At 39.9% G+C, this 12009-nt stretch overlaps 1 protein-coding gene across 1 annotated transcript in view; it reads right to left on the bottom strand.

The window, feature by feature from the left end:
• Nucleotides 1-12009, bottom strand: part of bbs9 (Bardet-Biedl syndrome 9) — a 147957-nt gene that overhangs the window by 96751 nt on the left and 39197 nt on the right. Inside the window, exons 14-18 of the mRNA XM_070834915.1 lie at nt 8861-8875; nt 3978-4118; nt 3127-3222; nt 2157-2329; nt 1674-1826 (exon numbers count right to left, since the gene is read on the bottom strand). Coding sequence (XP_070691016.1) covers nt 1674-1826; nt 2157-2329; nt 3127-3222; nt 3978-4118; nt 8861-8875 — 578 coding nt within the window. The remainder of the gene's footprint in view (nt 1-1673; nt 1827-2156; nt 2330-3126; nt 3223-3977; nt 4119-8860; nt 8876-12009) is intronic.

Genomic DNA, 12009 nt, shown 5'->3' with positions numbered 1-12009 from the left:
TAGTTCACTGTGACTATTGAAATAGTATTTTTGCTTGAAATGCACATCCCTAGTCTAAACATCCTAAAAGTCCTAACCTTTCTGCCTTGAACACACACCCAGAAACCAAACCAAAACACTGCAGGTATGAGGATCTCAAGACTTTCATCATGTGTCCATTTCTCTACTGCTGCATCTTTGGCATCTGCCCTCTTGAATGCTCATCTTAAGTCAAACACTCTAACTAGTAATGAAATATATGATCATAATATGGTATTAACATTGAAGGTTGGATATTCACTGTGGTGTTCAATGATCAACTAACACCCCTAAAATTCTGTGTCTTGTGTGTGTGACAAAATAACAGGATCATGCTCTGTTTAACATGATCATTTTATCTTAAATATTTCAAATCATATCCACAATATATTACATTAAATTATATCCACAACATTAACTACTCTTATGGAGTGGAGAGCAAATATTAGCAATTAGACATTAACATTTAAGATTAGTTAAGAGCTAGCTCCCTGTGAACTTGTCCTGGCAATAGCCGAGCCAACTTGATGTGCACACTGTTTATTTGGGTTAGACTGACATTAGGAACTTCTACAAGCTCATTGATTTCCTCTCATTAAGCTCCAACAACATCTCTGAACTCTGAAACGTTAATGTGCATTGAATTAATGTATTGTCAGAGCACCAGTGTGAGTGGCTCTGATCACAGAAAGCCAAACTGTGCCGTACTGACATCTTTAACAGCTAATGAGCAGATGATGTCACACAGCCTCGCTGAGCTAACGAGAAGCTAATGGATGGTGGAGCTGCTGACTGCCAAGTCGGCCTCTAGAGCAAACGGCAGTGGCAAGGAACCATCACTTTGTTTCTCACACACACACACACACACACACACACACACACACACACACACACACACACACACACACACACACACACACACACACACACACACACACACACCTATCCCAGAGACACTAAATGCAGTTTCACGATCAAGATTAAACAAAGGGCGAGACAAAAGCTTAACCGTCGCTTTGTTTGAAAATCAGCTTTATATTGACCTCAACTACAGCACATACAAACACACAGACACCCATAGTCTGTGTGACGAAGGGCAGTTGAGAGTGACTACATCACTGACTGTATACAAAGACGGACATCACCTCTCCACTTAGCTAAAATGAAGCTAAAATGCCGTTTTGTGCTGGTGACATCATTTGGAGTCATGCAGTAATTGGGGTTAGTGTCGCAATCACAACTGCTCAGACTCCGGCTCCAAATACGCAGTCAAACTGGTCCGAAAAAAGAACATTTGACCACACAACAGTGGTATAGGAACTACCTCAAGTGACAGAAACTGACAGAACATTTCTTCTTCACTTTTGGGGAGCTATCAAGTCATCAATCTTTATATTCAATCTACGGTCTACACACAGGCTGTGCAGGTAAACATGAATCTGTAACAGATCTGTCTGTGACCATGTCTGAATTAACCAACTGAGGGGGGATATCTAACCTCCTGCATGTTCTCAGTTAGTCCTTTGGAGAGCTTCTGGAGATGGGGTCACACAGGACAAGCTGACTCCCATCCCAGTCTCTCCTTCATGACCCCCCCTGTCGGTCTCACAGTAAAATGATGCAAATGTGTGTGTCTGTGTGTGTGTTTGTCTGACCTGGCTGTATGTGGCATCCAGCAGGGTGTCCAGGTTCTGAAGGGGTGCCGGGGTTTTGTCTTTGAATCGAGTCAGCAGGCGGCGTTGAATGGCTCTGAATTGGACAGCCCGTTCTGAGAGCAGATCCTGGTACTGCTGAGCACTGACACGCAGCTAACACACACACACACACACACACACACACAAATGCACATGCACACACACAGGAAAACAAGATGTTTTTTGAGGTCATCATAGGTTATAACTATAACTAACTACAAACCATCTGCAGCAGATATTGATGTTATTTTGTAAAGAAAATTGACTGCATCTAATTTTAATTGGTAGATTTTTTTTTACTTATGACCTCTTATGATGGATTTGTTATCAGAGTCAAAATCAGAAATACTTTATTTATCTCGGGGGGAAATTCGGGAACATTTGCTGCCCGACATCATTTTACTATGCTATTGTGTGTGTGTGTGTGCGTGTGTGTGTGTGTACCTGGAAGTGGTGGTCTACAGACAGAAAGTACTCCTGCAGCGGGAGCTGTCCACTAAAGCTTTTCTTGAAGTCTTTGACTCCCAGTTTGGAGAAATGCTTGTCAAATCTCTGGACCAACTCCTTCACCACCAACCACATGTCCTCAAAACTGTCACTCTGAATACGGTAACGCTCTGACAAACAAATAGACAGATGCACTTACACAGCAGCTGGGTATGAGGACGTGACAATAATTAGGAATGAAAATGAAACAAAGAAAAAATTAGTTGCTGTCTTTAAAAGTTGATGTGTGTTAAATCTACACTGATGTGACTGGAGGAGTAAACAGAAAAATAAAAAAAAGTAGCAGTAGAAGATTGTGAAAAGGTAGTTAAAGACATTAAAAGGTACTAAATGGTTTAAATTAAATTGTTTATTTATGTATGAAGAATGAAGTAGTAGCAAAGGTTATCTGTGGTACAGAGAGATAATAGTCAGGTCTCCATCCAAATGTAGCACAAACCTTAACCAGAAAATCTGAAAAGATAATGCAGTGCTGTTCTGCCAATACAGTATGAGGGAACGGTTCATTGAAATAAATAGTGGGTGGTGCTAATTTTCCAGTCAGGTAACATTATACTATTATACGTCAGTTAAAAGCCAGTCAAACCTCAAATGGTGGATAAAAGTTGTAGAAAACATGAACATAACCCAACACGGACCCTGACAGAGAGCTCTTTATGGAAAGAGTCTTGAGGTAACGCTGTTATGAACTGGTACTATATAAATAAAGATTGATTGATTGAATGACATAATGATTAACTTGCAGAGTCTGTTGTCATTTTCTTTTTATCAATACACCAACTTTTTCAACTCCCCACAGCATAAAAACATGTGGATGGAAACCCACTTAGTGAATGATCCCCACGTCCCAACATTTATATGTAAACCAATGTTTATGGGGGTAAACCAGTGTCTTATGAAAACTCACGGGAGGTCTTGGAGGCCAGCACGGTAACCTTGGCTCCCGACAGGAAGTGGAAAGCCAAACTGTTCCCATCCTTATCTTCTGATTTCCCTGAAAACTCTGCAGAGACAGACAGAGACAGAAAGAAAGACAGCAGTGTGATAAGACAGATAGGACAGTCTATCATGATGCCAGACGCCAACAAAGGTGAACAACATACAGTCACACTGTTCACAAAGACAAATCCCTCTTTGCACAAAAAGCACACACTCCGTACGAACACTGTGTGTTTACACGTCACAGCTGCTGTTCGCAGCCGATGTCTGATAACTGAGAAAGAGTGAAGATATTTCAAGGGCTTAAACATACACACACACACACACACATTCACACATTCATTTATATAGTACTTTTATTCAAAGAACTTTACACCCATTCACATAAACACTCACACTGTAAAATGCAGCCAGGAGGAGCTGGGAATCAAACCACCAATCCTGCAGTTAGTAGATAACTCTACCTAAAATCTGAGCATGACTCATTTACGATGCTTAGAAAACCCTTTTTGGTGCAAAAGCTTTTCCCACACCAGGAGAGGAACCTGTGACATTCAGGTGACAGTCCCACTTGGGCCTTGCTTGAGGTTTCTTCCTCATAATAACCATTAAAAGATACAGCTGTAAAAAAATTAGCATTAATTAGCATTAAATAATTAGCTAATTAGCATTAAATAGCTGCATGTTCATTTTAAAGGTTTGATGAAATCAAAGAATTGCCTTTGGTTTGACATTACATCGTATGGATGCAGGCAAAAATGCACAGTGAGAACAGCATCAGCACAGCATCAGTATGTGTCGGATGTGTGAGGGTTTAACCTGGAAAGATGGAGTTGAGGTCGACTGGTGGTTGGTTGGTGTCCACAGTGATCTTAAACTTGGTGGTTTTGGCTGAAGAGGAAGGAACACAAACCAATGCCAGAGGCAGGCTGAACCTGGACTGGAGAACCCTGGGAACTCCTGAGAAAAAAAAGAGTCAGAATTGAACAATTATTCTTTATAATAATTCTTTGTGTTGCAATTTCCCCAATTTTCTCCCCGATTTAGTTGTTTTCATTTTCCATTTTGTAGCAAAGCCACTGAGCTGCCAACCCATGAAAAGCGTGTTGATTCCATTCGCCAAACATTCCAAAATGTTTGTTTGGAAATGAAAAACTAAAAAAATATAAGTATCATTTCTTCATTTGTTTTGCTAACAATAATAATAACTGATTAATTCTGCATTATTTTACGCTATTCTCCAACTTCCCTCCTTAAAGTCACAGCCCACTTCCCCTTTAAGTGGCGCCCTTCTCTGCCAAACTCCCCTACAGCAAATCAAACGAGGTCAGCACTCTTTAGGCTTTCTCTCCAAACAGCAGTCAGGTTAACATTTGTTAACACAGTCAACACTGCAGATATTCAGATTACTCAAGCATCTGAGAGCTACCAGGCCAAGAGGCTCAACATCAACACCAGGTTGAGATTGGTGTTTGTCGAAGAGCCGAAAAGGAAGTTTTGTGAGAAGTGGGGGGAGATTTTGAGAAGGAAAAAAAGAGGGGACGAGGAGAGTTAAGGCCAACTATAGCTATGTCCTGGGTTTAAGCAGTGCTGAGCTTGGCAGAAATCTACACTTAGCTAGAATAACAGAGCAAGGAAAAGGGGTGATGGAGGGAAACAGTTTTTAAGAAAAGATGGAGGGAGGGAACCAGGGGAGACGAGGAGAGCAAACGACAGGAGTGGGAGAAAACCTAAGCCGAGCAGAAAAACAAGTGGAAATAAAGAAGCATGAGAGACAGACGAAAGGGGAAATAGAATGAGAAATGACAGCCTTGGTGGGAGGGAGGGACCGTTTAATTATGGAAATAATTTGGCTGCACAGGGTCTGAGCAGCCAAACTACTAAAGAGGAGCTCTAGTTAACACAACCCTCAGGTAACCAAGGCTTACCTATTTTAGTCTAGGTCAGAATTAAAGGGTAACTTTGGCATTTTTAAACCTGGGCCCTATTTTTACATATTTTGGGTTCAAAATGAGAGGTAGATACAAAAACTTCTAGAATTGGTTCAGTAGAGATTAAAACAGATGACAAGATCACAGTGGAAGAAGAGATGGAAGGAGGGGTAGGAAAAAAAGGGCTGAAATGGGGGAAGAGGAAGGTAGTGGAGGTCATGAAAGGTTGGAAAAGGCCAGTGGAAAGACTTTTTCAATCTCACATTCAGCATCACCATTTCATAGTCACTGCTGAGTGTGTGTGAGGTTGTAAATCTTGTTCTGTTCCACTCTACCTATGGACACTCCCAGGCTGTGGTCATCATGCTATACTTAAGTACAAAGATATACAGTACATGCACGGCCTGCGAATATCAGTGTGTATTTTTTGCAAAGCAACATTTTAAAAAACATAATTTTCAGTCAACTTCATTATGCTGCATCTGCAAACATAAAATCTCCTCTGTATTCACCCACAAACTACATCTGCCTGCCTTCATTCCTCCTCGATTTAAACTTGACTTGCATCTGATTTTTTCTCTACTGCGTTGTCTTACTAAATCACCTTCAGGGGTCATTGAATGTTTTATCAAGGAAAGGCAAAAGGCAGGAAATGCTTAAAGTTACAGCTTAAACTAAAACAGGGAGCAGTGGCTTCAAATTTGTACTAATCATTACCTAATCAAATAGAAATTTGAAGACAAGTGACTGAGAAAGTGAACAAACACAGTGTAGATGTTAAACTAATTAGACAAGGTCTCAGATTTGTATGAATTTGCAAAAACAGGTATGAAACCAGGAAACTATGCATTTAATGTGAAGAATAAGAAGTCTATGCTGAGGAATAATTAAACACATGTGGAAGTAGTGGTGCCTAAATCTGGACTCCATTAGAGATATAGCCTATTCCTTCACTGTAGTACTTACAGAATACACAAGTAATCTTCTTTTGCTCTGCAAGTTTGTGATTAAATTAGAGTTCAGACTCTAAAGTAAACAGTTCAAACAGGTACCAGAAAGGCCAGTTACAGTGATACACTGTCCTTGTTTGTTGTGGCCTATTGTCTGTGCCACCTTAACGGGGCTCCGCTTCGTCCCTTACATCTTCAGAGTACTTCAATAAAACAGCACTGTTGCTTCTCATTCTTCTGCCTTTGGTCAGCTGATTTATTTTCCAGTTCAAATTAAACAAATCAAACTTAAATTTCATTAAATATGAGATCAAAAGACTGTTGATGGACTGTTGAGAATCAGATTAATCATAATAAATCCAAAAATAATTATTCAGCATGCTAACTTTAACTTCCATTCATGGGAAAAATAAAGACTTGCCTAAGCTCAATAACATAACAAATTGCAAATGATATGATTTAAAACCAACACAAGACCAACACTGTGAATCATTTTAGGTTTTCTGATCAGTGCGAACAATAAGAGGCTTCATGGACACACACACTGTTCCAGCTGACTCAAATGTATTCTGTATCTGCTTAAGTTATATCTGAGTCACATCACCTACACAGAAGCTGAACTTAAATGCTGGATGACAATGTGTCAGCATCGCCATGGCAATAAATAAATGTTGCATCATTAGAATCATATTAGTCAAATTTCATAGTATTAGTCAGGTTTGATGACATGAAGGATGACAAGCACAGACAAACTTTAAACTGACGTTACTATGCTTGTCTCACAAATTCCTTATTTTATTCACTGCTTGTACTGAGCTTTGCTCTTTTGTAATATGTAGCTTGAGATGTTTAAGTTTTTAAGAGTGTGGATATACCTGAATCCATAGCCCTAACTCCAGATAGTCACGTTGACTACTGGTGATTTGGGAAATTAAGCTTTGTCAACTGTTAAACACACTTAAAATCACAATTGAGACCCACTGCTGCTACTTGTTAAAGCTGCTGAACCTCTGCTGTAGTCTGCTGTGTCTCAAAGGACTCTGATTCCAATTATCTGGAAACTGTGCGCCTGTGTGTGTGTGTGTGAGGGGGAAAGACCACAGAGTTTATTTGAGTAGAGGACCACTATACAGGATCAGGTTCTTACCCCAGCTGCAGTGATGTCAGTCTTGAGAATGTGTGTATGTGCATACATATGTGAAAGATCAAATGTGTGTGTGTGTCTTTTTATCATTTCCTCACAGAGTCACAGCCCAGCCTTCAACAAATCATGCTCACATGCACCTATTCTGCATTGGTGATTTGCATTAAATGGCCTCATTCAGAGCCAAAATGTCCAGGTGTGGATTTCTGGATGACTGATAACAGATAACTGTTATCCTTTGATGCAAAATGACCACAGTTCACGTCTCTGTCTCACAGTATTTCAGTGATCTGACATTTGTATTATGTAATAATGACTGAGAGCTCAGCAATGTTTCAGTATTGACACAAAACTTCCAAAACTGTTTTTTTAACAGAAATTGTACACACTTAAGGCAATTTTCAATGCTATGGGATAGTGATCGTTTGTACTAAACACCATAGTCTGAGCCAGCAATGAGCTAACAAAAGTCAAACACAAGCAACAAGGCTTTAAAAGGTGCCAGTACTTTTAAGTATTTCCACACTGACTCAACTGATGCATCTATTAATTAGCTATCTGGAAAAACAAATATGTAAATCAGCATTCTTAACAGCCAAGAGCACAATATTTAATAAACACTGGGTGCAATTTAATTGCTGAAATGCTGACACCATTGCACAATTTCTTCCGTTAGATGTGTGATGTCCCCTTGTCAGGCCAATGGTCATTTCAAATGCTTCACATTAAACATGGAGCTATCAGCAAAGTAATGATGTTAAAAGGGGAGCAGCCACAACAACTCTCAAAATGTAGTGTTAGTATTGCTAGCTAGTTAATGTTTGCTGACAGACACTGTAAATTCCTTTAGTGTGTTTCTACTTTCTACACAATATCGACCAACAGCGATGCCAAAGGCTCGGCTGTAGTTTTAATCTTTCTGACTGATACACTGAGGACAAACCTGTGGTGGATTATGTTTCCCCAAAAACATATTTGGCTGGTGCAAAATAGCTGCATGTGAGCATAATTTGCAGTTAAGACTGGGAAAAAGAAAGTACGCTGCTATACGAGTGTGTGTGTGTGTGTGTGTGTGTGTGTGTGCACGCACTACTGCAGGGCCTCTCAGCCTACTATAGATTACAGGACATCCTATTCTGTATCAAAGCACACAAACTCAGACGGAAACGTCTGAGTAAAACAAATACTGACTCATGACTAGGAGCACTACTGCTGGAATATGTGTGTGTACGTGTGTGTGTGTGTCTGTCGTGCACTGAAACGTGTGAGCCAATTCATTTCCATACGCCTGTATGTGTTTATGTGAAACTGATGAAATTTCTGCGTAAACTGCACAGAGTATAAAATGATAAATGTGCGTATGTGTGTGTATGTGTGCACAAGAGTCTTGCCAGGTATCACGTTACAGGACCATAAACAGTCGGCAGCAGTCTCTTCCTGTATATACAGTCGGGTGTGTCTGTGTATGTGTCTGAGTGTGTGTGTGTGTGTGTGTGTGTGTTGGAATGCATAAAGTGCAGTTCTGATTATGAGCACATTTCTATATAGGCAAGAGAATATTGGAATGTATGTCCCAAAACACAGCAAATATCTACGTCTACAGTCCATTTGTGCTTAATATAGGCTGTGTATGTTTCTACTTGCTCTATTCTATCCAGCAGTAAAAACCAAACTTACCTTTGGGATTAAGCTCTGCAGACAGGAAGAGGAGAAGAGTAAAAAAAAAAAAAAAAAGTTAAAAGAGAACATTCAGACAGACGACAGAAACAGCAGAAGAAAGAGGTGCCATTACTACTAAGTTTTATTCAGTGCAGACCAGTAACAAAGCAGCAGAGGAAGAACTGTACTCTGCTGTTCGTAGAGGAGGGGATTCCCTGGGAAACCCTCCATCTCCCTGCATATGGATATAAACAAACTTAAAAAACACTCTGTGAGTGCTTTGTTCACCTTCCCACACACTCGGAAAGTACCGCTTGAGGAGAGTGCAGCCTTCCAACTGAACCAAACTATCCCGAACACGATAAGATGTCCAACCCCAAAATTAAATAGCTGCTCATCAGGAGGTTAGTATGAAAATTGGTCTGACAGAGTCTGGAGAAAGAGATGCTCTATTCTTATAAAATCAGGAATTTAACTTAAATAGAGGGTATATAAGAGAAGGTGACTTCACAGTGCTGTATATCTATAGAGGGAGTAAAATCTAATGTAATATATGTTTTCTGTTCACACGGTGTGGAAGAGGGAATGTAGTGTACTGTATATAGAATTTAGTGCGTGGTAAATTCTACCTTGACACTGGTTGTTAACAGTGCACTAATGATAAACAGTGTACAAAGTAAACCAGGGTTCAGACCTGTGAACCTCTGTGGTGCAGTGTATGTTGTGGCCTGTTAGGAGCTGGTATAGACATAAAAACACATTATTGCCTGTGCCACGACAAAACAGTACAAAACCAAAACAAGTTGGCCGCAACATTCAGCTAATTACCATTACAAAGAGATACAAACTTGGGTTTTCACATTCTTGTAACAGTCAGTATGTGGTTGGAAATGCAATTGGAAATATTATGTATTCAGGGAGGGTTTTTGTTTGCAGTTTATAACAAGTAAAATCTGCCTTTGTCTCCTGTTTGGTGGGTTGTATGCAATCTGCCAAACGAAAACAAAATAACATTTAGAGAAGGGAGGATAGAAGCGGCAGCCTTTTTTTTTTTTCTTTTTAGGAAGGTAGAGCATCTCTTATCCCTGCTTCTCACAGCCAGACTTTCCCAGCTGCTCTGGGATGTAAACAGTCAGATTTCTTGACCTTTAGGCTGCAGGAATAGAAGTCTAGCAGATTAAGCTCTGATTTGATTGGTTGAAATGGATTTCCCTGCGAAGGTGAATGAGAAGCAGATGGCAGGTTGCAGGCAAATGAAAAGACACAGAAGTGCTGAGTCAGAAAGTTCACGTTCTAAAGCCTGATGAAAGTCACACTTCCTTACTGCCGTCTCTTTCCAGCAATAACTCTGCCTCCATCTGAACTCTGTCTTTTCTTTAAATGTTCTAATATTTTTAATTCTGATGCCATATCACGTAAATCACATTTCTATAATTAACAAAACTGAGAACCTAAAATACATGTCTCCCATCAAATTGTTCACCCAGTTACAGCATCCCTACACTAATTAAAGCGTTCAAGAAACTTTCAAATAGACGTGACGTATTGGGACTTTTTGTCTGATCCAACTATGATGAATATATGATCAACATACCAACAGATATCTAATTCTAAAATACACATATTTCTGTCATCATTACTTTGTCTTGACCTCCTCTTACCACTGTGCACCACCAGAGACACACAGAAAGAAAGAACAAGCAGAACTGGAGGGGAAAAACGAGGACAGAAAACAGGCTAGAACAACACAAGGAGGAAGGGGAAGAAAGAAAAAAAGAAAAGCGAGAAAGAACTAAAAGCATCGGTGCTGAGTGAAAGCTCCAGTTAAACATAAAGGACATGTCAAATGGAGCAAGAATGTACTCATGGCACACACACACACACACACACACACACACACACGGTAGCCACTCCTGGCCTGCTGCCAACCAGTGTTCAATCAGTCCTTCCTCCTAAAATCTCCTGTAATGGCAGAGAAGACTTAGACTTGCTGAAATGAATAAAATTCAGGATCCATTAGCTGGTGTGGTTCAAGTTATTCTGTAAAATAAGCTACAGAAACATAGATTTGCTACATTTTTCAGATTCTTAGAAATAAAATATCTCCGCTTTCAAAATATCCCTAACTTGATGATGGAATTTTATATTTTTCTCTGTCAGTTGAAAACTTAATGTTTTATTTTTCATTCTTCTGCATTTGTTCTTCTTTCTCCTGGCACAGGCAATAAGGTGGTGATGTTCAAACAGATGATAAGGGTTTGAGTCCCTGGGTGCTGAACTGCCCATGAGCAAAGCGCTAAAGGCACTGGAGGCCGTTCTGTACCTCTTTGCGATACCATCAAATTTCTTCAACCCCAAAAAAGAATGTCTCTTTTTGTCTCAACTTATATGCAACTGTGAGAACAAGTAGACAAAAAGTTGCCCTCCTGTTGTTCCATTCTTGCTTAGTACTAGCATACCCAAAAATGTTCATTTCTAGAGAAAGGCACAAAAAACACATTAACTTGTCAAAGGACTTGGTAAGCAATTTAAAGTTTGGATAAATATAGAACCAAACCTCAAACTTCCACTGTAATTGAAGTGAAAACTAGACAGCATACAGAGAATGTAAACTCCTGCCATTCAGGGCTATACAAGCCTCAAGTTATTTTACACACAAGGCACACACACACACACACAGAAATTATATGTAGCTTAAGAGAGGGGCGATGGCTTGTAGCTTCCCTTCAAATATCCCAAAACCAACAGACAGACAGAGAGAGAGAGAGAGAGAGAGAGAGAGAGAAAGAATAGATAAATGGAAATGTTTAGATGTGCATTTGCAGATAGATCAGCACCAAAATACATCTAATATGAGACGATCATAGCACATATGTGCCAAACATTTCTTTCATAAAAAGAAGTCCAGCGGTCCATTAGGAAAGAAAGCTCAAACTAAATCCTATAAAGAATTCAGCCCCAATTCATATCACTTCCCTGGCAAGTAGCCTACATTTCCAGCTTTGTTATGCAGTACAAATGAACAAACAGGGCTGAGAACATGGTCTGCTTTGGCAGAGGTAACTAGCAACACCAACAGCATCAACTGGCCTGCAACACTTCCCTGCATGTGGATGTCAGAACTGGTAGTTAAACAAGGAAAGACCTAACAAAACACTGCAGCCTCC

Source organism: Pempheris klunzingeri, chromosome 8, assembly GCF_042242105.1.
Source record: "Pempheris klunzingeri isolate RE-2024b chromosome 8, fPemKlu1.hap1, whole genome shotgun sequence".
Taxonomy (NCBI): Eukaryota; Metazoa; Chordata; class Actinopteri; order Acropomatiformes; family Pempheridae; genus Pempheris; species Pempheris klunzingeri.
This window is presented reverse-complemented; position numbering and strand designations above follow the sequence as displayed.